Source organism: Mustela erminea, chromosome 13 (assembly GCF_009829155.1).
Source record: "Mustela erminea isolate mMusErm1 chromosome 13, mMusErm1.Pri, whole genome shotgun sequence".
Classification (NCBI taxonomy): Eukaryota; Metazoa; Chordata; class Mammalia; order Carnivora; family Mustelidae; genus Mustela; species Mustela erminea.
In genome coordinates this window covers 36,678,305-36,700,028 of record NC_045626.1, presented here as the reverse complement: position 1 = coordinate 36,700,028, position 21,724 = coordinate 36,678,305, and the positions used below count along the sequence as shown (strand labels likewise).

General features: G+C 48.8%; 1 protein-coding gene across 2 annotated transcripts; it reads right to left on the bottom strand.

The window, feature by feature from the left end:
- Positions 1 to 3,546: 3,546 nt before the first annotated feature.
- On the bottom strand, positions 3,547 to 20,088 carry INO80C (INO80 complex subunit C). Of its 2 annotated transcripts, none has more exons than XM_032310941.1 (5): positions 19,852 to 20,088; positions 10,760 to 10,870; positions 9,342 to 9,453; positions 8,386 to 8,453; positions 3,547 to 3,957 (listed from the first exon to the last, which is right to left on the bottom strand). In XM_032310941.1, exons 1-5 carry the CDS (start codon positions 20,005 to 20,007, stop codon positions 3,826 to 3,828), a joined length of 579 nt encoding a protein of 192 aa, XP_032166832.1. In that variant the 5' UTR covers positions 20,008 to 20,088; the 3' UTR covers positions 3,547 to 3,825. The 2 variants fall into 2 exon arrangements, with proteins under 2 accessions (XP_032166832.1, XP_032166833.1); XM_032310942.1 differs by having other exon boundaries at positions 10,760 to 10,862; positions 19,852 to 19,965.
- Between the last annotated feature and the right edge of the window lie 1,636 nt (positions 20,089 to 21,724).

Below are 21,724 nucleotides of genomic sequence, written 5' to 3'. Positions count from 1 at the left end.
TATTTATTTGACAGAGATCACAGGTAGGCGGAGAGGCAGGCAGAAAGAGAGGAGGAAGCAGGCTCCCTGCTGAGCAGAGAGCCTGATGCGTGGCTCGATCCCAGGATCCTGGGGTCATGACCTGAGCCAAAGGCAGAGGCTTTAACCCACTGAGCCACCCAGGCACCCCAATGTCTCAAAAATATTTTAAGTCTTTTTTGTTTGAATCAGTATCCAAATAAGACCTACACATTCCTATCAGAGAGAACATTATTTTTTTTTAAGATTTTATTTATTTATTTCACAGAGAGATCACAAGTAGGCAGAGAGGCAGGCAGAGAGAGAGAGGGAAGCAGGCTCCCCGCTGAGCAGAGAGCCTGATGTGGGGCTCGATCCCAGGACCCTGAGATCATGACCTGAGCCGAAGGTAGAGGTTTAACCCCCCGAGTCACCCAGGTGCCCCCAGAGAGAACATTATTTTATTTTATTTTTAATATTTTATTTATTTATTTGACAGAGATCACAAGTAGGCAGAGAGGCAGGCAGAGAGAGAGGAGGAAGCAGGCTCCCCACTGAACAGGGAGCCCGATGTGGGGCTCGATTCCAGGACCCTGGGATCATGACCTGAGCCAAAGGCAGAGGCTTTAACCCACTGAGCCACCCAGGCACCCCTATTATTTTAAGTAATAGTATTTCACACTTTTGGAAGAGGGCATCATTCTCAGTCTCTTCCCACCGCACCTGACCTATTTGGGCAAGTTCTTTACTCCCTACTCCAACCATTTCTTTTGTTACCCTTTATTTTTACTAAGTTAAGCACTCCCCACTGAGTTACAGGTCACTGATAGCAGCATTCAGAGTCTGATATCTCTAATGGCCATGGATTCAGAAATGAGAGATTTCTCACTGAAGACACTTTTGGGCCAATTATAAAATAAAATTTAAAATCCAAATGGATGTATGCTGTAGCTTGGGAGATAGGAGCAAAATGGGTCCCTCTCATCCACATGAGCCCTGGAGGGCATTTGTCCCAACATTATAAGAGATTCTAATATATATGCAATAAGAGATTCTTCTCCTCTTAAAGTATTAGACAGACACTGGGAAAGAGTCAAACTCCACTCAGAGCAGACCGGACCTCAGTTTGGTTTTATGAAAACAATCTGATTTCTTAGCTAAACTCTTCTTTTTTAAGGGGCTGAGTGTCTCCTTTGGATACTATAGGCCAAAGTCAGAATTGATAAGTTATATGAGACAAATCAGCTGTGGACATGCCGTGAGGTCAAGTTCTCATCCAAAGTTGAGGAATGACCCTCTGCCAGCAGAGGGGATAGTGGAGTGATGGGGATCAGACCATTTGAAAGGGCAGTTAGGAGGACACTGAAAATGTCCAGGTAGGAGGTGATATGCTCCTGGAGTCAGGTGGGAATGAGACCAGACGGAGGGGAAGGATCAGTACAGCAGAAGAAGGGATATGAGGACGGATGGAGTGGGCAGTAAAGAGGCAGGAGGGAGGAATCTCCAGTGCTGGGTTGGTGTGTGAAATGGAGTCCTACACGCACACGTGTGCGCACACATGCACACACATGCGCACAGAATCCCCTTCCAAATTGCCCATGGCCCTGCAATGGAAAGAGCCAGCTGATCTGTGGCTTAGAAAACACCCCATGTGAAATAACCACTCTGTAGTTAGAGCAACAAGGGTCCTCAACTCTGGCTGCACATTAGAATCGCCTGGGGTGTTTGAAAATACTGTGCCCAGGCCCCAGCTCAAGGCAGCTGAGCCAGAATCCCTGGGTATTTTTACACCTCTCCCCACCAGCACCCCCATCAGCAACAGAGAAGTGCTGATGTGCAGCCCAGGCTGAGAGGCTCTGGGCCAGGCATGAATAGCATCGGCTCTTTCAGCACAAAATTACCTGCCTGGACCCCTTGTTGGAAGTATCCACAGCTTGAAGCTTAGCTTGGCTCAGTCTGGTTCCCTGTGGCTTGTACTGAACCGACCTGACCTTTGGAACTCAGCCCTCTGTGCAGAGGCTGGCAAGGAAAGCCTGTCAGGGGAACAGGAAAGAAGGGAGCCAGGTGTCCGCACATGTGCTTCCCTCTGCCTGTGGTGGGTGGCGGTTCTCACACTCTGACATGTCACGTTCACAAGGGGATGTTTGTCCAATGCAGATGCCTGGGTCCTGCTCCCTCCTAGGGTCTGAAGTCTAGGGTGTGGCCCAGGAATCTGCTTTTTAATGGGTCCCAGGTAAACCTGACAGAGGGCTCTCAGCACGCATGCGCAGGCCTGCACACACCCCAGAAGGCCCGAGAGGTCTGCGGGACCGATGGTCTGTGGGCCCCCATGAGGGATGCACACGGGCCAGGGATTCTTCTTCATCCTGGACCCTGGCCAGGACAGTCTGAACAGTTAGGACTGAGGTAGCGCCCAGCAGTAAGTGTTAGGAACGATCACGACTTCCATTTCTAGGAATGGTTGAAGTTGGATAGTGGAGCACTATCCAACTGGGGGCCTTCATGGAAAAGAGGTGGACCTGCTCCCAGTTTTCTTTGTATAATAGGAGGTGGAAGTGAAACAGGAAGGGCCCTTGGCTCACTTACTCCTTATTTCCACCAAAAGGGAAACTGGGGGATTTTCCGAGGCTGACTGTTGGCAGCCAGTGCAGGAATCAGTGTGGGAGCCCAAGAAGCAGACTCTGGGGTTTCAGGAAACTTCGGTTTCAGGCTTGAGGATTCCTGCACCAGAGCCTCAGATGTTCAGTGTGCATGGGCTTAAGAAAGGTCCCCCCCAACCCCGGTCCTCCCTTAGTCCTTTTCTGTGGGAGCGGAGCCACCCTGCACTCCTCCCGCCCTCACCTCCGGTGACTGGGGTGACACAGGGGCGACCAGGTTCCGGGCAGCTGCCACCTGCTCAGCGGGCTGCTGTCCCAGCTTTTTCTTTCTTCTAAGCCAGGAGAGGTTGCATGAGGGGCATTCCCTGGCCACCTAATCCCCTAAAGCAGAGGCAGCTCAGGCCCACTGCCCTCCCTAGAGAAATACAGGAGTGGGCTCAGAAAGGCCCAGGCCTATCTCCACACTCTCCCCCGCTCTCCCGCTATGAGAAGGGGAAACCAACACTGCTGTTCCCGAGCAGGCTTCGGTCAAAGGGGCAGCAGCCTATACCAGGACAAGAGCCCTTCTCGGAACAGGTGTCAGTGTTCGCAGCCCACACTCCAGAAGTGGGGCTAGGGCTGCTGATTCAGCCAGCCAAAGCAGCCATACAAAATGCCAGACTGGGCAGCTTATATAACAGACACATATTTCTCTCTGGAGAGTTCTGGAGGCTGGGGAGAGGCTGGCCCGGTGCAGCAGGGAGAGTACTCTGCTCTTTCTTTGCCAGTCCCCAATTTTGGACCTCCTCCAAGTATACTGATTAAAAAAAAAAAAAAAAAAAAAAAATCTAATCTGCTCTAAAGTGGGAGTCACCAGGACCAGGAATAATCTAGCCCTGATGTCAGGATTCATTATAGAGTCTTGAAATGTGTTATAGGAGCGTTTATAACATTGAAGCAAAAACTACATGGGTTAAGTTAAAAGCACAATTTTATATTTTCTTGTCAAACAACTTTACTTGAGGCAACAACTGAAATATAATTTAATTCAACAGGAAATATCACAGTTGGAGGGAAAACATAGAAAAGAAAAAAAAAAAAAACCCTGAAATTTAAGCCAAACATTCTTTCCAAGGCACAGCACTGACATTTCCAGATTGACAGCAGAATGAGTTTGTTTCCATGAAACAAAATCATGAGTCCAAAGTTTGCCGTTGAAACAGCTTTCCACCGCCTCCCCATTTCTCCAGGCTCAGGGAACGATGCTTGTGGCCTTCCTCAGGGCCAGGTAGCCAGTGACGACGTCAGAGGGCAGCCTCCGGATGTAGGAAAACTCTTCGATGGTGCTGAACCGCAGCTTGCTCTGGGGGTCAGTGTAGTTGGCCTGGGTGGGAAGCCGGCACAGGGAAAGGCAGAACACTGGTGGTCATGGTGAATGTTTGAAGTTCAAGTTTACAAATTTTTTCTATTTTACCTAAAGTGAAATATCTGCATTTTGTCTTACTCCGTCACGAAGAACACAAACTGCCTACTTTGGCAATGACTTGTTAATCTTCCCAGACTTGAGAAATACTTCAGGGTAGAGACGGGAGGAAGAGGAGTAACCACATCAGACACCAGGACAGGTCAGAACGGTGGACACTGCAAGGGCTCCGAGCAACAGGTCCAAAATGGAATTCCTGATGATCGTCCCTCCCTGGCCCCTGCCTTCAGACTCCCACCTGCTTCCAAGAGAGGTTTTGGCTCTGTCCCCTAAGGCAGGAACAGGGGCTGCCCAGGCACACCCACCCCTCCCTGTTACACCCCTATACCCCACCTGCTCCAAGTGCTCTCTCCGGCTCTATGCCTTCCCCATGCCACTCCCAGGCTCCCTGGGCTACACCACAGTACTATGGGCCACCCACTCCCACCCTCCCACTGGAAGGGACCGCTGCCCCACAACGGCAACCAAGGTCATTTCCACAACTTGCACTTCTGATTGCGTCTTCCCTTGGCTTGAAAACTCCCAGGAGCTCAAGTCCTCAGCATGGCTTCTCAGACCCCGCAAGCCAGCCCGGGCCCTCCACCTTCCCAAGCCTCTTCCTCAGCCACATGTCCCCACCCTGGTTCCAACTGCCCTGGCTCTCAGTCCCTCCTGGCATTCATGCCCCACTCGCCCTTCCCTGGGGAGGGGCCGCTCTGCTCCCCAGTCGTGGGCTCATCCTTCAGACTCAGCCCCCAGGCATCTCATCAGGGAAGTCTTATCTGCTCCCCTGCTCTCCCACATCTGTCTCCTGTAGAATGCTTCTCTCTCTTGCTTTTCCATTTATTATTGGCCTGACTCTGAGTAAGGTCTAGGCTGTGTGGCTCCACGGGGCAGGAACCCCATGGTTTGCTTATCACGCATCCCTGCTCCGAGTGCAGTGCAGAGTGTGCCCTGGCCTTCAGGGAATGTTTGTGCAATGAGTGAGGAATGAGTAAACGCACAAATGAATGAACCCATGGATAATCAAGACCATCACGGAAAAGAGAACTCACTTCTCACTGACATCAAAATTCTCTTTTGGTCTGGGTTCCCCACGTGCAAAATGGAGAAAATAAACTCATTTACTGTATACCTCAAGTCACATGGCTTCTACAGACTTTGAAACAGAAAACATGAGGGTGAGTCATTTGGAACTCCTTTAAAAAATCATACAAGATGCCATTAAAGTCTAGACGGATAACGTCCAGTTACGGCCTTGCCGACCGCCTGTGTGCGGACCCCGCCTGGTGGCAGTGCTGTGTCACCGAGGAAGGGCGGGGAGGCTGAAGAAGCAACCTCGGAGGGGAACTTAGTTACAGGGTTCTCACACTCTCCAAAGTCCCAATTCTGCCTCAGGGGATCTCCCTACCGTAGTTAACATCTGCGTGGCAGGAAAAGGAGATTAGTCCTCCAGATTAATTAAAACTCTCCATAAAATAAAACCTTGATCCTTTGGCTTCATCTAGATCTTGCCTTTCTGTCCCACATTTTAATGACAGTAATATTGAGGAAGGCTTCCACAGAAAAATAGCAAAAAGCCCCTCTGGAGGACTGGCCAGGAGGCAGGCAGAGGCATGGACGGGAGGAGAGGCTCCCCTGCGGCCGCAGGGGGAGTGGGAGGGGGCAGGCTGGTGCAGCTGGCTTCCATCATCTGGCCTCTAGAGAAGCACCAGCTCCGGCCTGGCTCCATTTCTGCAGCCACTTCACTCCTACCACCGAACTGCGTGCGCCGAGCCGGCCAGCCCAACTTTGGACCTCCCTGCCAAGAAGGCCGCTGAGTAAATAAGGCACGATAGAGAGATGCCCTGGCACCCACAGGAAGGTCACCAACGAAAGCTTGCACAGACCAGACCTGCCCTAGTATTCTGAACAAAAGGAAGGGTGCTAAGGGACACCCCAGGGTTGAACAAGTGAGAAACTGCACTCCTCCGGTTTGCTCTCCTCTGGCTTCAGTCCCCAGAGCCTGAACGGAACAGAAGCCCCCGTCCCGTAGGGTGGCAGTAAGTGGCTATAAGGCCTCCCCTGCCGCAAGATGACAGGCAGCGCTCACTGCTCTGCCCATCTCACCCAGAGCCACGGCTCTTTCCAGAGCTTTGGAACAAGGACTGCCCACAGGTGTGAACCCACATGGCTTCCTGCCTTGCCCACGCACAGCGGACAGCTGTTTGGCGCGAACAGGTGTGTCCATGTAAACATGAGTGGGGCTATATTTTTTAATGACGCAACTTTAATTTACCCAAGTCAACAAATGGATATATTCTCCTCTTAAAAAAAAAAAAGAAAGAAAGAAAACATTATAAGACTCAAGTCCTCTTTTCCAAGCATCTACCATCCAAAAGTCCCTGCCTTTCCCTGAGGAAACCACTGTCCCTGGGCACCCTTCCAGTCCTTGTTTGTATCCACCCTTATATATATAAACACACCAGGGAAATTACCCACTATTTTTTTGTGTGTGTTGGTTTTTGCTTAAATGGTAGCATGCTGCTTATGCTGCTTTGCACTTTGAGTAAACGACACATCTAGAAGTTTATTCCTGTTGTTACAAACACATCAAGCTCACAGACCAGTATGAAATCATCTCCACCCCCAAGCCCTGGTTGACTGACCTTTATTGTGTTCCCAACACTTGGCTCATAACCCCATTTTCTCATAATTATTTCTGCACGAAACTCCATGTACACACACCTTCTCTAGGGAGCTGCGTGGAAGGCAAACTGCTAAGTCATAAGCTTTAGCTTTTCTGTCTCAACAGGTGCTGCCAAATATCCTCCCAAGAATCCAGACTAATGTATTCCCACCTCAAAAGGGCCGTGTATTGAGAAGATTTGCTTCTCTGTGTTGGTGATGTTTATAATCAAACATCATTTCTCCCCTGCTGGTGAGCCCTTTCCCTAATTATCAGGGAGACTGAATATCTACTGATTGTCTGTATGTCCTCCCTGTAACTGTCTTCACATCCTTCTAGCCAGTCCTGTGGGTCTGCCTTTCCATGATCTGGTAGGGTTCTTTGCAGATCCAAGCAGCCAGAGATTTTAAGTTATGTATGACATGACAAGGCCCTGCCTGTAGCATAAAGGGCCTGGAACAATGCTTCTCAAAGTGATTCTCATGCCTCCAATGTGTGTGAGCCACCGCACTCACAAATGAGCTGCCGAGCGGCGAGGACAAAGCGACCTTCTAAGGGACCACCCACTAGGTCTGCCCCTAAACGTTGGCCTCTCCATGGAGAAATGCCCATCTGGGGCTGGAACGGAACAGCTGCTCCCACACTAGCTCTCCTGCCATAAACAGTTATTAAAATGGGTCAAATCGATGAGGTGACTATTTTCAGGCAGGAAACAAGAGATCGTGTAAGAACACAACATTGCTCGTGCAGGTGGAGTACCCTCCGAGGTTAGGAGATACGTGCCCTGAATGGACGGCAGAAGAACCCACCACGCATGCACACACACGCGGGCACACACACACACACACACATGCACACGCATGCCATGTTATAGCACCTCTATTCTGCCTGTTGTTTTTTACGATCACTGTACTTAAGGGTCTGTGTTAAGAAGTTTGTAGTACGGGGCACCTGGCTGGCTCAGTCGGCTAAGTGTCCGACTCTCAATCTCAGCTCAGGTCTTGATCGCAGGGTCATGGGTTCAAGCCCCATGCTGAGCTCCACACTGGGCACGGAGCCTACTTTAAAAAAAAAAAAAAAAAAAAGGTTTGTAGTACACGGAGGAATGTGTGCTCTGCGGAGAAGCTACAACATACAACTGATTCAGAGAGAGTAACTAACAGTATTTTCAAAAGTATAAAAGAACTCAACCTCTTTCCCAGCAAAAACACATATCATTGGTTTAGTCTGTTTGGCACGGAAGTTTGGAGTCATCCATTTTCATAAAAATGTAAAGCATTTAAATGACATGTATGAGTTTTAAAAAGTGAAGTGCCCCATTTTAGTTTAACTACATTTTTAAAAGTACAATCATCTCCAAAATATGAGAAATTTTTAAAATTTCAGCAGTTAAAAAAGAAATTGTTTCTTTCATGTTATCTCATGTGTTAACAAGCAGAGGAAGGGGAGGGGAGAGCCGGGTCTCCAGCTTTCTGGAGCAGTCTTCCCTCCTGCATGGAGGCCCCAGGCTGCAGCCACTCGGAGATCAGCGTGTGAGCTCTACAGCAGAAACCCAGGACCTGCCGAAGTGCGCAGGCTCCTGGCAGGGTCAGGGGCAGCCCCATCAACACTTCCTTCGACAGTATTATGAAATCTCCTGTCCAGCTCAATGCTATGAGACCCCGAGATGGATTTATACTCACAAGAAGACCTGAAACATCAGAATACTTCTTAGCTGGTTTAAAGGAGGGAGGAGCATCAATACTGAAGTCTGGGGGGGAAAAAAAAAGAAAGAAGATAACTAAGCTGGCTTTAAAATATTCAGATCCCTCTCCTTCTTTCTCTGAAAGTGCTGTCTCATAATATTTCTGAAATTTTGATGCGGTAATTAAGTCCTCAGACACTTCTCCGGGGGAGTGATGCACTACGTCACAGACCAGGCACAGGCTCTGGATCGAGCTCTACCCTCTCCCTGGAGCCCCTTGCTCTGGCAGAACCCCCAGAAAGCTCCTCTGCCCACAGGCCACTCTCACCGTCGCAGGCTACACAGGCTGTGGGCGAAACCCAACAACCCTCTAATGGGATCGGAGCATCCAGACACTGGAGTGTCCACACCCAGACCCTGACTAGCTCACTGGTCACCCATCTGAGTCACTCCATGAAAGATGTGCTGTGGGACAGGAGGTGAGGGAAACTTTGACTGTACTTTCCAGGGAGGACGAACAGAACACAGAACAGTGCTTTACACAGATGTGAAAACACCGCAGCGGAAAGCACTCACTCTAACAATGGCACAGAGTAAAATAGAGTTAGCCTTTAAGATGGTGGTTAGAAACCCTCTGAAATCTTGGGAAACACTGTTCTAGAAACACATTTTAAGAGCAGACTCCTGAAAAGAAGTTTGTCTGACACAAACACGGGATTAGCACATCAGGACCGACTTCTCCAGACTGAAATGTCACAGCACCACGAACAAGCACACACCCCTGTTGCACAGAAGGGCTCAGCGACCAGCTCCATGCACGGCGTCTCCCGAGGCTGACGCACCTCGCCAACCCCGGAGCTACGGGTCGCTTCCTACCCTAACATAAACACGCAGGTTTGTTACAAGTTCCTACTCTGAGCATCATCGACACACAGAAGGCTCTAGACAGCTCACAGTTGGGATCGTTCAGTTGCCACGGCAATGCCCTTTCAGAGGCGAGGATCTGTTTCAGGTTCTTCCAGGTTCTGTTCTTCTTGCCGGCGACTGCGCCACCGTGGCCAGAGTGCTGGAGTGAAAGATGGGGGTGGAAGCGACAGGAATCAGCGGAGGCCATCATTTCAGGATCAGAATGACGCGCATCCCTAACAGTAACACGCCCCTCGTTCTGTCAGCTCATTTGTACCCCGAAGGGCTGGGTTTGTTTGTTTGTTTGTTTTTAAGTATTACACTATACACGTTAATCTTACTGATAAAAACACAAAACTTTTGGATTATCAAAACCCATGAAGTAGTTGGTCATGGAGTAGAAATAAATGAGTTTTTTTGTTGTCATTGTCTGTTTTTATATGCTCATAGAAAAAATCACATCCTTTTGGGGACTAACTTTAGAGAATTCACTCATGAATCCTCCCTTACTTTAAAATAAATTTATTACAAAGTCAGCTTTAAACTCATGACCACATCTCTCAACTCCCTTCTGAGGGCAGGTCACTCACTGCCTGGCAAGTCACTGGAGATGCTGGAAAACCTAAGAAAGCCTCAATCATGGCATGGCAAGCCCTCTAGAAATTTGTTTTCTTTCTTGTTCTATAAAAATGATAAAATAAAATGGAAAAGAATACCAAAATCTGCTGTAGGCACTGGTAATACTGTATTTTTAAAACTAATGAAAAACAGGGATGCCTGGGTGGCTCAGTTGGTTAAGCAGCTACCTTCGGCTCAGGTCATGATCCCAGCATCCTGGGATCTAGTCCCACATCGGGCTCCTTGCTCAGCAGGAAGCCTGCTTCTCCCTCTGCCTCTGCCTGCCACTCTGTCTGCCTATGCTCACTGTCTCTGACCAAAAAAACAAAACAACAACAAAAAAAAAGTTAAAAAAAAAACTACGGAAAAACAAACTTCTAATGATATCATCTCAATTTCTGGAATTATAGCTCTCAAGAATCAAAGGAAGAGTAGACTATTCCTACTTTACAGCAACATAAGTTAGATTTACTTAAACTAACAAGGAGAACTCCTCTTTTTTTTCAACGAAAACTTACATAAGCCCAGTGAAAAGGGATGGTGAACAATCATGGAAATGACCCACCCGCAGAAGAGTACCCTTTAATCAGTTCCACAAGGAGCACCTAAATCCTGGGGAACCAGCCCACGGGGTGAGCAATGGGTAGGGTCTTCCTCCTGCCACCACCCTCTCCTAAGAGCCCCTGGCAAAGAAGGTGGTGACTTGAACTGACGGAGAAAGGGCCACCAGGGCCACCCGGACAGCTGGCCCAGCAGGATCAGAGGCTGGGGTGTGGCTGTTTGTTTTTGCTTTTTGATTTGGGGGTTTGTTTTTTTTTTTTCATTTCTAAAATACCTTAGAAGCTTACCACAAAGTTTGGATCCTTAAATGGCAATGGCTTGGCAGCTTTTTCCATAGGTCCCGTGCTGAAGTCAGAGGGCACCATCTTATTCTCGCTCATGGCTTCCATGCTGATACCCTTAAAACATAATGATAGACTGAGGTCCGTTTTTTTCTTGGTGAGGTCCCTAACTCTGCTCCTAACAAGACCAAAGATGACGCCACAGGGGCTGTGAAGGAAGACAGTGCCCCAGAGCCCTAGCAGGTGGCCTGCACCAGAGAAGGGCATGCCAGATTGGGAGCAACACCTGTTGTGTGGAAGCCATGGGAAGGAGAGCCAGGACCCCAGGTGCCAGGCTTCCTGGATCCCCCATGTGCCAAGTAGGAGGGATGGCTGTCCCCCATGAGCCGGCTCACTGAACTCTGACAACTACTGTTAAACTCAGGCTCAGGGGTATGGGTTCAAGACCACACAGTGATTACCTCTGGATCCAAACCCAGTGGAGCCGATTCCAAAGCCCTCACCATCTCCTCAACACCACAGTGTCCCTACTCCTATTGATCTTGTCACACTGTGCCTTAAAACATTGAGACAAAAAAGGGCCAGCCCCTGTAAGGGTGTCATCAGTCAGAGAACCCAGGCTACAACTCTTCTGCGCCAGCCGAGCAAGGGGATAACAGACATTCTGAAGGAGGAGAGCAGAGGAAGAGGGGGCTGGGAAGCCACAGGTCAGCCGCCTGCCGCCAGAACGCCCCCAATAGCAGGCTAAACTCTTTAAAACAAAATAACCTTTCAAGCTCACCATCACCAAGAAAAAACAAGCCAAAGTAAGAAATGGCTTCTGATGTTTAACGCAATTTCCAGTATTCCCAAACTGCAATTAATTATTTTTAATTGATATATAATTTACATACAGTGAAATGCACAGATCTTAAGTATAGGTTTCGTGAGTTTTGCCAAATCTTTACACTTGTTTACTCCATGTCCCTATGGATTACAGAACATTTCCGTCATCCCAGAAAGTTCCCTCATTCCCTTCCTAGGTAGTACCTTCCACCTTCGGGGCAGTCGCTATTGTGGTTACTCCCACCCCACTTTTGCCCCTTTTACAACTTCATATAAAGGGAATCTGACAACATGTACTCGTGTTTGGCTTCTTTAGTGCAGCAGAGTTTTGAAGACCTCTCCGTGTTGCCGTAGAGGTCAGTAATTCGTTTCGCTGTATCTGTGTATGTTCAGCAGAGCGGCATCCCCCGTATGGATGTACCACAATGTGTTTATCCACTCGCTGCTGATGAACGTGTGGGCCATTTTCAGGCTTCAGCTAGTATAAATAACGCTGCTGTGAACAGTCCATACCAGGCTTTGGGTGGACCTGCGTTTATACTTCTCTAGGGTAAACACCTAGGAGCGGAATGGCTGCATGACAGGGTAAGTGTATTTAACACTGAAAGAAGCTGCCAATTCATTTTCCTAAACAGTGGCCCGATTTGACACTCCCAGCAGCAGTGTATGAGCGTGCTGGATGTGTGTGTGTGTGTGTGTGTGTGTGTGTGGTCTATCACCCCCATCCCCAACCCTGCAGTGACATTTGTTGGGGGCGCAGGGGGCACCCACTCTGATGCGTAGTTCTCCAAATGGTCTCCTCTCAGACACCTTCCCAGAGGCTTTGCCAGTCTCTGCACGTGGCCTGGGCACCTCCTTGGTCCACACCACCTCTTTTGTCCGACATGCCCCTCAACTCACCGCCCCCCATGATCTTTCCAAAGCCCAACTCGATGCCGACCCTGTAAGAAGTAAGAGGCCTCCAGTTTCTCAACCTTTTCCCACCAGCCACAGCCACAAGTGTTCTTGCGTCTCTCTCTCCTCTCGCACTCCCTCCCCCAGCCATGCTTCCCACAGTCCTCCCTTACCTGGCACCTTCCTCAGCCTGCCCCTCAGAAGAGGGGCTCTGCGGTGCACACCTTGCCCACTCCCTTCTCCCCAGCACAGTCAGTGAGGCCCTCTTAAATGCAAGCTTGATGGGGCTCCCCTCCTCTCCAGCAGGCCGGTGGGCCCCACAGACTTTGGGATGAGAAACACATCTGGCCTCCTCTCCAGCCTTACCTTTCATTATCCCTCCTTACCGCATTTCGTATTTTCTGGTACAAATCCACTAAGTCATTTTCTATATGGCACAAATAGTTTCCAATTTTCCCATTTTCATTTATACTTTCCTAAGATTATTTTCATCAGGATTAATTCATGTCAGCTTTAATTTTATAACAAAGATTAGATCTAGCATTTTGTACACAACTAACTTTTACTGCCCTTGTAATTTTTCCTTCCTGGCATGGCATTTCTGCCAGGTACATGTATCCTAGAAGGCCCAATTTGATGAGGGAAATTTGATTTTCCCATCACATTTAATCAATAGCCAACATTACCGTGTATAGTTTTAGTCAGCTGTCAATGTTATTTTGGGTTAACTAGTACCTATTATAAATTAGATATATGATGGATAGTTTATATTTATGTCTTAGTCAAGGAAAAAAACAGCAGCTTTATGAAACAGGGAACCACAGACCAGAAGAAGGAGAGATGACCAGACAAGGAAAGAGAGCATCTCCAAGCAGGTGCACACCCTGCCCCACAGTGTGGCTCAGCCTTCTGTTCCCCACATTTAACTGGATCAGAAATAGTGTATATGTGTCCTGAAGAGGGGCGTGGAAGGACCAAGGGGAGGCTAGAGCGAAGCCTGTGCTACTGGACTGAAATCGAAGGTTCGCAGTGTGTACTCAAGGCTTTAATACAGCTCAGGCAGAGAAACAGAGAAACCGATGCAGAGCGTACGGGGAGGGTGCTACACCCCCCCCCCCCCATCTTTCCTAGCTCTCTCCACAGAGACAGCTGGAAACAACAGGTACACCTGGGCTCAGATCCTGGTTTCTAAATGTGATTCTCCAAGAACACTGATCCTTAAAAAAGTAACTGGTTCCAGGGCTGGGGCAGAAAAGTACAGGATGCGCCTTGTGGTTCAGAAAGTAAGAAAATAGCTGTATTGGTCGGTTAGGGCTGTCCTGACAAAACACCACAGACTGGGTGGGTTAAACAACAGACACGCGTTTTCTCACAGCTCTGGAAACTACAAGTCCAGATCAAGTTATCAGCGGGGTTGGTTTCTCCTGATGCCTGGGTCATTGGCTTGTAGATGGCTGTCGTCTTGCTGTGTCCTCACAGGGCCTCTCCTCTGTACACTCCCCTCCTTGATGTCTCTTCCTCTCACATGGATAACAGTCCTATTGGATTAGGGCTCCACCTTTATTGACCTCCTTTAACCTTAATTACCTCTGTAACAGCCCTATCTCCAAACACAGTAATGTTCTGAGGTGTAGGGGGCGGTGGGCTGGGGGGGGGGAGCGCACTAGGACTGCATATGGATCTTGAAGGGAAACAATTCAGTTCACCACAGTACGTAATAGCACTGAGAAAATGACGGGGGTCTATTAAAACACAAAGAAGCGGTTCGAAGAGGTTCCTACTAGCAGAGGACAATTTGAGCATCAAAATAAATAACACTAATCCAGAACATATAAAGGATTGTTATCACTCAACAACAACAACGCAAATTCCACTGTAAAAAGGGCAAAGGATGCCAATCAACATTTCCTTTTTTATGGCCAGCAGAAAAGATGTTCAGCATCCTCAAAACTGCACTGAGCTATCATGTCACACCCACGGGGATGGCCACGATTGAAGACACTGACTAAAGCGCCAGGGAGGGTGCAGAGCGACTGCAACCCTCACGCATGGCTGGTAAGAAAGGAAGAGTGTGGTCACTTTGAAAAACAGTTGGTGTTTCCTCAAAATGTTAAACGGAATTATCTTGTGACCCAATAATTCGACTCCTAATATATACCCAAGAGAATTAAAAAAAAAAAAAAAAAAAAAAACCGGTCTGTAAAAACATGTGCATACTCATAGAAGTATTTCCCATGAAAGCTAAGATGTACAAACAACCTACATGGCCATCAACTGAAGAATACACAGATGTGGTATATCCGTACAATGGAGTGGCATTCAACGACAGAAGGGAATAAAGTATAATCCATGCAACCACATGGATAAGCCTTGAAAATACTACGCTAACCAACAGGCACCTGGGTGGCGCAGTCAGTTAAGCGTCCAGCTCTTGTTTTCAGCTCAGGTCATGATCTCAGGGTCATGAGATCAAGCCCCTGCACTGGACTCCATGCTCAGAGCAGAGTCAGCTTGAGTTTCTTTCCCTTTCCTCCTGCTCCTCCTCACGCGCTCTCTCTCTCAAATAAATAAGTCTTTTTAAGAAAGGAAAGAAAATATTATGGTAATTGAACGCAGACAGAAAAGGCCACATATTCTATGATTCCATTCACATGAGGTAACTACAGCAGTCAAAGATCAGAGGCGTCACAGGCTCAGAGGAAGGGTTAATGGGAGTAACTGCTAATAGGTAGAGGGTTTCTTTTTGGGATCATGGAAATATTCTAAAATTAGATGGTAGGGGTGGTTACACAACTCAGAATATATTACAAACCACAGAAGCGCACATTTTAAGAGGGTGGATTTTACGAGATGTGAATTATAACTCAATAAAGCAGTTCCAAACAAACACATTTATGGATGAATGAATAAAGATAGTCTTAAAGTATTCCCCTGCAGGATTCTTTAATACGAACAGGAAAATAATAACTTCACAGTGGAGAGACCTGGCAGACACCACCTTACTAAGTGCTCAAAGGGAACACTGTTGGTAGCAGAACACAGGCCACCATGTGCTATGATGTGACACACAGAGAAGGGGACAGCATCACTTCTGTCCTCTTGCCAAGAATGTATTACCCACGTATTACCCATATCTGATCACAGGAAATATCAGACAAGCCCAAGTTCAGGAACACTCTATAAAATAAGGGACCAGTATTCTTCAAGAGCATCTGGTCATGAAAGATAAAGACCAGAGAACTGTCCTATAGAAAAGGAAGCTAAAGACATATGATAAAACAAACGTGTGATCCTGGCCTGAATCCTGGGCTCGACCAAAGATAAGAACGCCATCTGTGGTTAGGGGTCAGTGCTGGTTCAGTGTTAATCCCTAAATCTGATGGCTGTACTGTTGTTATGTAGGAGAATGACTTTGATTTTAGGAAATTCACACTGAAATGTTTAGAGCATTAAAAAAAATAAATAACAGTGGCCAAGAGAAACCTCTCCCCTAGGGTTCGCCCAGCTGCTAACCTGCTAACCAGGTTGCTCCACGGCCCCCAAGAGGCAGGCGGGTCAGGAAGAGTGACCGCCACCTGCTCTCCCGAGAGGCTGTAGTTCAGGGGTGGAGGAGGAAGCCTCGCTCACTGGCTAGAAGGCACACGAGATGAACAGGTCCAAGGAAACTGGCCAGTGTCAGAGGCAGCAAAGTGGTCTCTTCCCCAAGGAACCTAGGGATTCGTCAGGGCGGCCCTGGGACTACTCCGCGAGGACGGGCCCATGGGCAAAGGCAGTGGGAAGGCTGGCCTACGTATGTGGCCTCCAGTACGTGAGAGAGAGAAAAGAGCCTGAGAACTACACAGGGAGCATCGTGTTGGGACAGAAAAGCCAGACCGCTAGGGACAGCTCAGGGGAAACAGGCAGAAAGGGAGAGGTTTCCCAGGGCCACACACATTTAAGTGGCAACTTCACTGTTGCAGCTTTTTATAAAGAAAATGACTGCTTATGTAATGTTCCCATCTGGGAGAAAATAAGCAAACGGAACTGCTAACAACGCAAGGGGAAGATCCCAGCGGGGAATGGGGGAAGCAGGCCTCCAGGCCCAACAGCACGTAGGGGATGCACCCCACTGGCAGCCACCATCCTCAAATGACGGTCTCAGCTTTTCTTCTTGTGCAGGAAGGCCAGAGAGACTGCATCTCTCCCCTTCTCCAGAGGCCCCGTCCCTGATGCCTAGTGGGTGAGCTCCCAGTGCTGTGCGCACAGTGAAATCCTGGGAAGGAATCCGGGTGCTCTTTGATGTAGGCCGTTCCCAGGCCCCAGGAAGAGATGGGAAAACCCTGGCAGGTGGCAAGGCCTGGCGGAGACTGGGGAGGCGGCGCTGCCCCAGAGGCTGCCGAAAGAAGCAGGTACCTCGGCCAGTGTGTATGGGCTGGGAGGTCTAGGCCCTCTGCCAGGGGAGAGGACGCACTGTCAGACAGGTGCATCTGCTGGGAGGAAGGGGAAGGTGTGGGAGAGAGTGCCAGAGTCTGCACCGCCACTCCTGGCAGCGTGCCAGAGAAGGGGCAGCAAGGGGACGGAGAGGATGTACTCCAGCACCGAGATTCAAAGCGGACCCCTCCTGCTCATTTGGTCCCTCCATCCTCTGTCCTTCCCCTGTCAGCAGGGCCGGTGAGGAGCCATGCTTGCTGAAGAAGGGGCAGAGGAAGGAAGGCATCCCAACAAGAACTGAGCCCCATCATTCCAGAGCTGCCTCCTGCCTGTGAAAACACTGAGGACTCTCTTCCCTCCCAGACCAGGATCCAAGATCCTGGGCCCAGAACTGGGTGTTGTGCCATTCCTTCCTCCAGAACCCCACCCTGCATGATCCCGCACCTGGGCTTCAGCCATGCTGAGACTGTGCTGCCTATTAACGACGGGATGAGAGGGAGCGGCTCTCAGTGAAAGGGAGGATCAAGTCTGTGAGGCTGGAACACAAGAAAATAAAATTGTAAATGACGTACAGTTTCCACATTACTCAGCTACTGTTAACATTGAGACGTTCCGAGATGAACCAGCCCATCCCTGAGACACGAATACCCTATGAAGAGGAGAAAAGTAATGCTCAGCATTCAGGGCTGTCCTCTCTTTGCAGCTCGAGAAGAGACGACACAAGTCCCAGGGAGCAGAAACCTGGCCCTATCAAAGCAGCCCGGGCCTGCCTCTAACAGAGACTGCAGTCAGCAAGACCTCCATCCGCCAAATAGCTTCGCATCTCCAGACGGCAACCTGCACAACTGACTCAGACGTGAGGACAGTGGGGTCACGAAGAAGGGAGAAAAAGTCTTTGTCTCATCACTGGAAAACCGAATGCCCAGTTACATCGATCTGACAGTATTCTAGGATAAAGTCGCTGAGCCCAATCTAGAACTGCAGTGTTGTAGTAGGGTGACTTAAGATAGAATTGTGAGAAGCAAAATATTCGATAAAGTCAATTAAATAAGAACACTCAATTTTTTGGGAAGCCAGTCAACATAGGGAGATCCATGAAATGACGCTGAGTGAAAAGCAGTGCACACAATGTGTGCATCAAGGACAGTAATGAAAAACTATCTCCACATAGAAAAGACAAATCATAACAGTTGTGGGGGGAGAAGTGGATGATTCTTATGTCCATTTTAAAAATAGAAAAAAGGTGGGGAGCACCTGGGTGGCTCAGTTTGGTTGAGTCAGACTCTTGATTTCAGCTCAGGTCACGATTCCAGGGTCATGAGAATGAGCCCCCCATCAGCTGTGTGCTGAGAGGGGAGTCAGCTTGAGATTCTTTCCCTCTGCCCCTCCCCCCACTCTCTCTCTCAAAATAAATTTTCTTTTGAAAAACAGAACAAAGGAACTTCTAAAACTAACATTATCATATTTTTTTAAAAGCTAGGATAGGGGCACCTGGGTAGCTCAGTCGATTAAGGATCTGACTCTTGATTTTGCCTGAGGTCCTGATCCCGGGGTCCTGGTACCAAGTCCTGCAACCAGCTCTGCACTCATTCTCTCTCTCTCTCCTTTTGCCCCTCCCCCCACTTGTGTGTGCTCTTTCTCTCTCTCTCTCTCTCAAATAAATCTTTAAAAACAAAGCAAAACACAGAGGTTTATTTTAAGAATTAAATGACATTAGGGTGGGACACCTGGGAGGCTCAGTGCTTTAAGCCTCTGCCTTCAGCTGGGGTCATGATCGCAGGGTTCTGCGATCCAGCCCTGCCTAGGGCTCCCTGCCTCTCCCTTTTCTTCTGCCCCTCCCACTCATGCTCTTTCAGTCTCTCACTAATAAATAAATAAAATCTTAAAAATAAATAATGAATGGAGGTGCCTGGGTGGCTTAGTGGGTTTGGCTCAGGTCATGATCTCAGGGTCCTGGGATCAAGCCCCACATCGGGCTCTCTGCCCCGCTGAGCAGAGAGCCTGCTTCTTCCTCTCTCTCTGTCTGCCTCTCTGCCTACTTGTGATCTTTGTCTGTTAAATAAAAAGAAAAGAAAAGAAAAGAAAAAAGAAAAATAAATAATGAATGAATGAGAAAGGGGTACCTGGTTTTCTCCTTCATTGGGGCTGGCGACTCTAGATCTTGGGGTTGTAATTTCGAGCCCCCTGTTGGTTATATAGATAACTTAAATCTTTTTTAAAAAAAGAATTAAAGGAGATAGTATTTAGAAAGTGCTTAGAACAGTGCTCTCTAATTGCGTGAAATAAAATGCAGGAGCCAAGAGAAACACTAATGTAACCAAATCACTCCTCTGCAGAAAATCTTTTGCTGGAATTGTGGAGACTAGATTATCCAGATGCCATGAGATCTGTGCCAGGTACTGTGCTCAGTGCCTTCCCACCATGATCTCACGGAATCCTTTCACCAACGCCATGGAGTAAAACCAAACCACTTTGGGATGGGGAGACCGAGTGTCCACAAAGTACTTTTCTGAGAATGAGAGACGCCATCGGTATCAATACATCTTGGGATTTCTCCATTTTCAACATTGGGGCGCTCTGCACCTCACGGACACTCGGTACAGATCTGCAGAAAGGACCAACGTGAGACACGCGGACTTATGCTTGATTGAAACTTACAGAAATGTCCCGAGCCTCAACCTAAACGCGACGGGAAAGGACGATCCCTGCACCAAGTCCGTAATAACATCCCCACCTCTCCCGCTCTCAAGGACAATGCAAGGCGGGTGGTGTCTGAACCCAAGCCCACTCGTCCACACTTGGGAAAAAAAATGTTTCATTTGCGCCAGCGATGTGAACCCCCCCGCCCCCACTCAAGCGGGACTTCAAGGCCCGGCACCTTCGCCCTGCCCCGCCCTGCCCTGCGCACGCGCCCTCGCTCCGCCCCGCACGGCCCCGCGCACGCGCAGACTAGACGAGCCTAAGCATACCTGCGTAAAGCTGGCGGCGGACACTTTTTTCTTTTTACTGGCACTGTAACCGCCAGCGCTGCTGCCGTTGTGGGAAGGACTGGCTGGCCTCTTCTTGCTGTTCCGAACTATCCCCGGAGTGGAAGTAGTGGCCACAATTGGAATTTGAGCCGCCATTCCTACCCTGAGTCTTCCTCCTCCCCCGCCCCCACTTTCTCGATACAGGCTTTGGAACTTCCGGCTCGCCCTTACTTCCGCCTTCAGGCGCGAAAATCCGGCCTGGACTCCCAGCGGGTTCGCGGACTCCTTTCGGCCAATTCTAAAAGGCGGAGATCGGAGCAGCCCAATCCGCGGAGGCGGGAGGGTGTCCGCCAGGTTGTGTTCCGCTGTCAGCCTGGGCACGTGCTGGGAAATCCGCCGTGGTTGAGGAACAGAACACCTCGTGACCTTTTTTCAAACACTGGGTTCTTTTAAAAATCAATTACCATGTTGCCATTCTCACATTAAGTCGGAAAACTGATCACTTTCAATGTCTGAGTAAAGTTAGTGTTGTTCTGAGTGGACTGAACAGACTGTCAAGCTGCTGGCTTTCCCTTGGTCGCTGCCTTCGCGTGCGGAGCAAGTTTGTGTATATTGGCTGGGAGTCCAAATGGGCTTGAAGAGTGGTTCTTAACCCTTTAGGAGTCCCAGACCCCTTGGAGCATGTAAGCCCCTCCTCTGCCCCCATCAAATGTATGCAGGTACAGACAGAATTTTACGTGTGGATTTCGGGGAATTCACAGATCTGCTAAAACCTAATTACAAACTTTGATGGGACACCCTCTCCCGCCACCCCTCGTTATGTGCCACATACTGTGTGGATTGTAAATCGGTTAATGTCTTTTTTGGCCCCTGTTAGAACGTGAGTTCCATAAGGGGGAGGCTGGTAATGTTTTGTTCACTTACCTTTTCTGGGTGTTACTACCTTGCAAGTCTTCGGAACAAATTTTCTTTGGTTCTTAATGAAATAATTCACAAATGATCAAGTCCCCTGCAGTAACTGCTTGAAGCTACTGTGTTCTAAAACAGGAAAGGTGCCTATATGAATCTGGATATGTGAAGGAAACCGGCTGCAGAAAGACTTAGAGGTGAGAGAGAATAAATAGGGAAACTAGCAGTAATGTTATACCTCTTTTCTCCTTTGGAGAAAGGAATGACCAACCAGTGTTGAAATGTCCTCTCCCATGCCCCAGTAGCCACTCAATCTTCATCTAAATCGAGTCTTCCTTGTTCTTTTTCTCGGACTGACACCTCAAACCAATGGGTCACCTAAGCCAGAAACTAGGTGTTGACCCAAGGTACCCCTCTCTAGTACCCCACCCCCTCAGCTCACTTCTCTCCTTCACTCCTACCCTGGGGATTCCGCCCCCCTTCATCTGGATCCCTGCAACAGCCTCCTGATGAGAGTTTGGGTTTCCATCTTTTCCTAATCCTCCCTGACCCCAAGCCATCCTTCACACTGGCTGCCACAGGTGGGCTTCTGAATCACAAATCTAACTATGCTTCTACCTTGAAATCCAAAGAATTCTTACCTTGGCGTATAACTGGGCTCTGCACTCCCCCTACCTCCCTTCTCTTGCTTCCTTCCCAACACTTAATCTGCTGTGCGCCAGTCAGGGACTAAGTCTGTTTCCTAAACTGGAGGTAGTTCTAACTCATCATACTTTCACTTTCATTATTTCCTCTCCCAGGACTCCTCAGCCCCTTTGCTGGTTCAAATGCTACTTCCAGTGCAAAGCTTTCTGCCATCTAGCGCACCCTCCTCTCCTCTTATTCCCCTGCTCCCACCCTTTGCACCCTTCTCTGAGAGCTTTGAGCACCAGAAGCTCTGCTGCGCTCCTTCCTGTAATACCTG

Excerpts from the sequence above, each read along its gene's own strand:
- INO80C (XM_032310941.1), bottom strand. The coding sequence starts at position 20,007 with ATGGCGGCTCAAATTCCAATTGTGGCCACTACTTCCACTCCGGGGATA. Across the intron at positions 9,454-10,759 it reads TTAAGGATCCAAACTTTGTG|CACTCTGGCCACGGTGGCGC; the intron begins GTAAGCTTCTAA and ends CTTTCACTCCAG. Across the intron at positions 3,958-8,385 it reads CTGATGTTTCAGGTCTTCTT|GCCAACTACACTGACCCCCA; the intron begins GTGAGTATAAAT and ends CTTCCCACCCAG.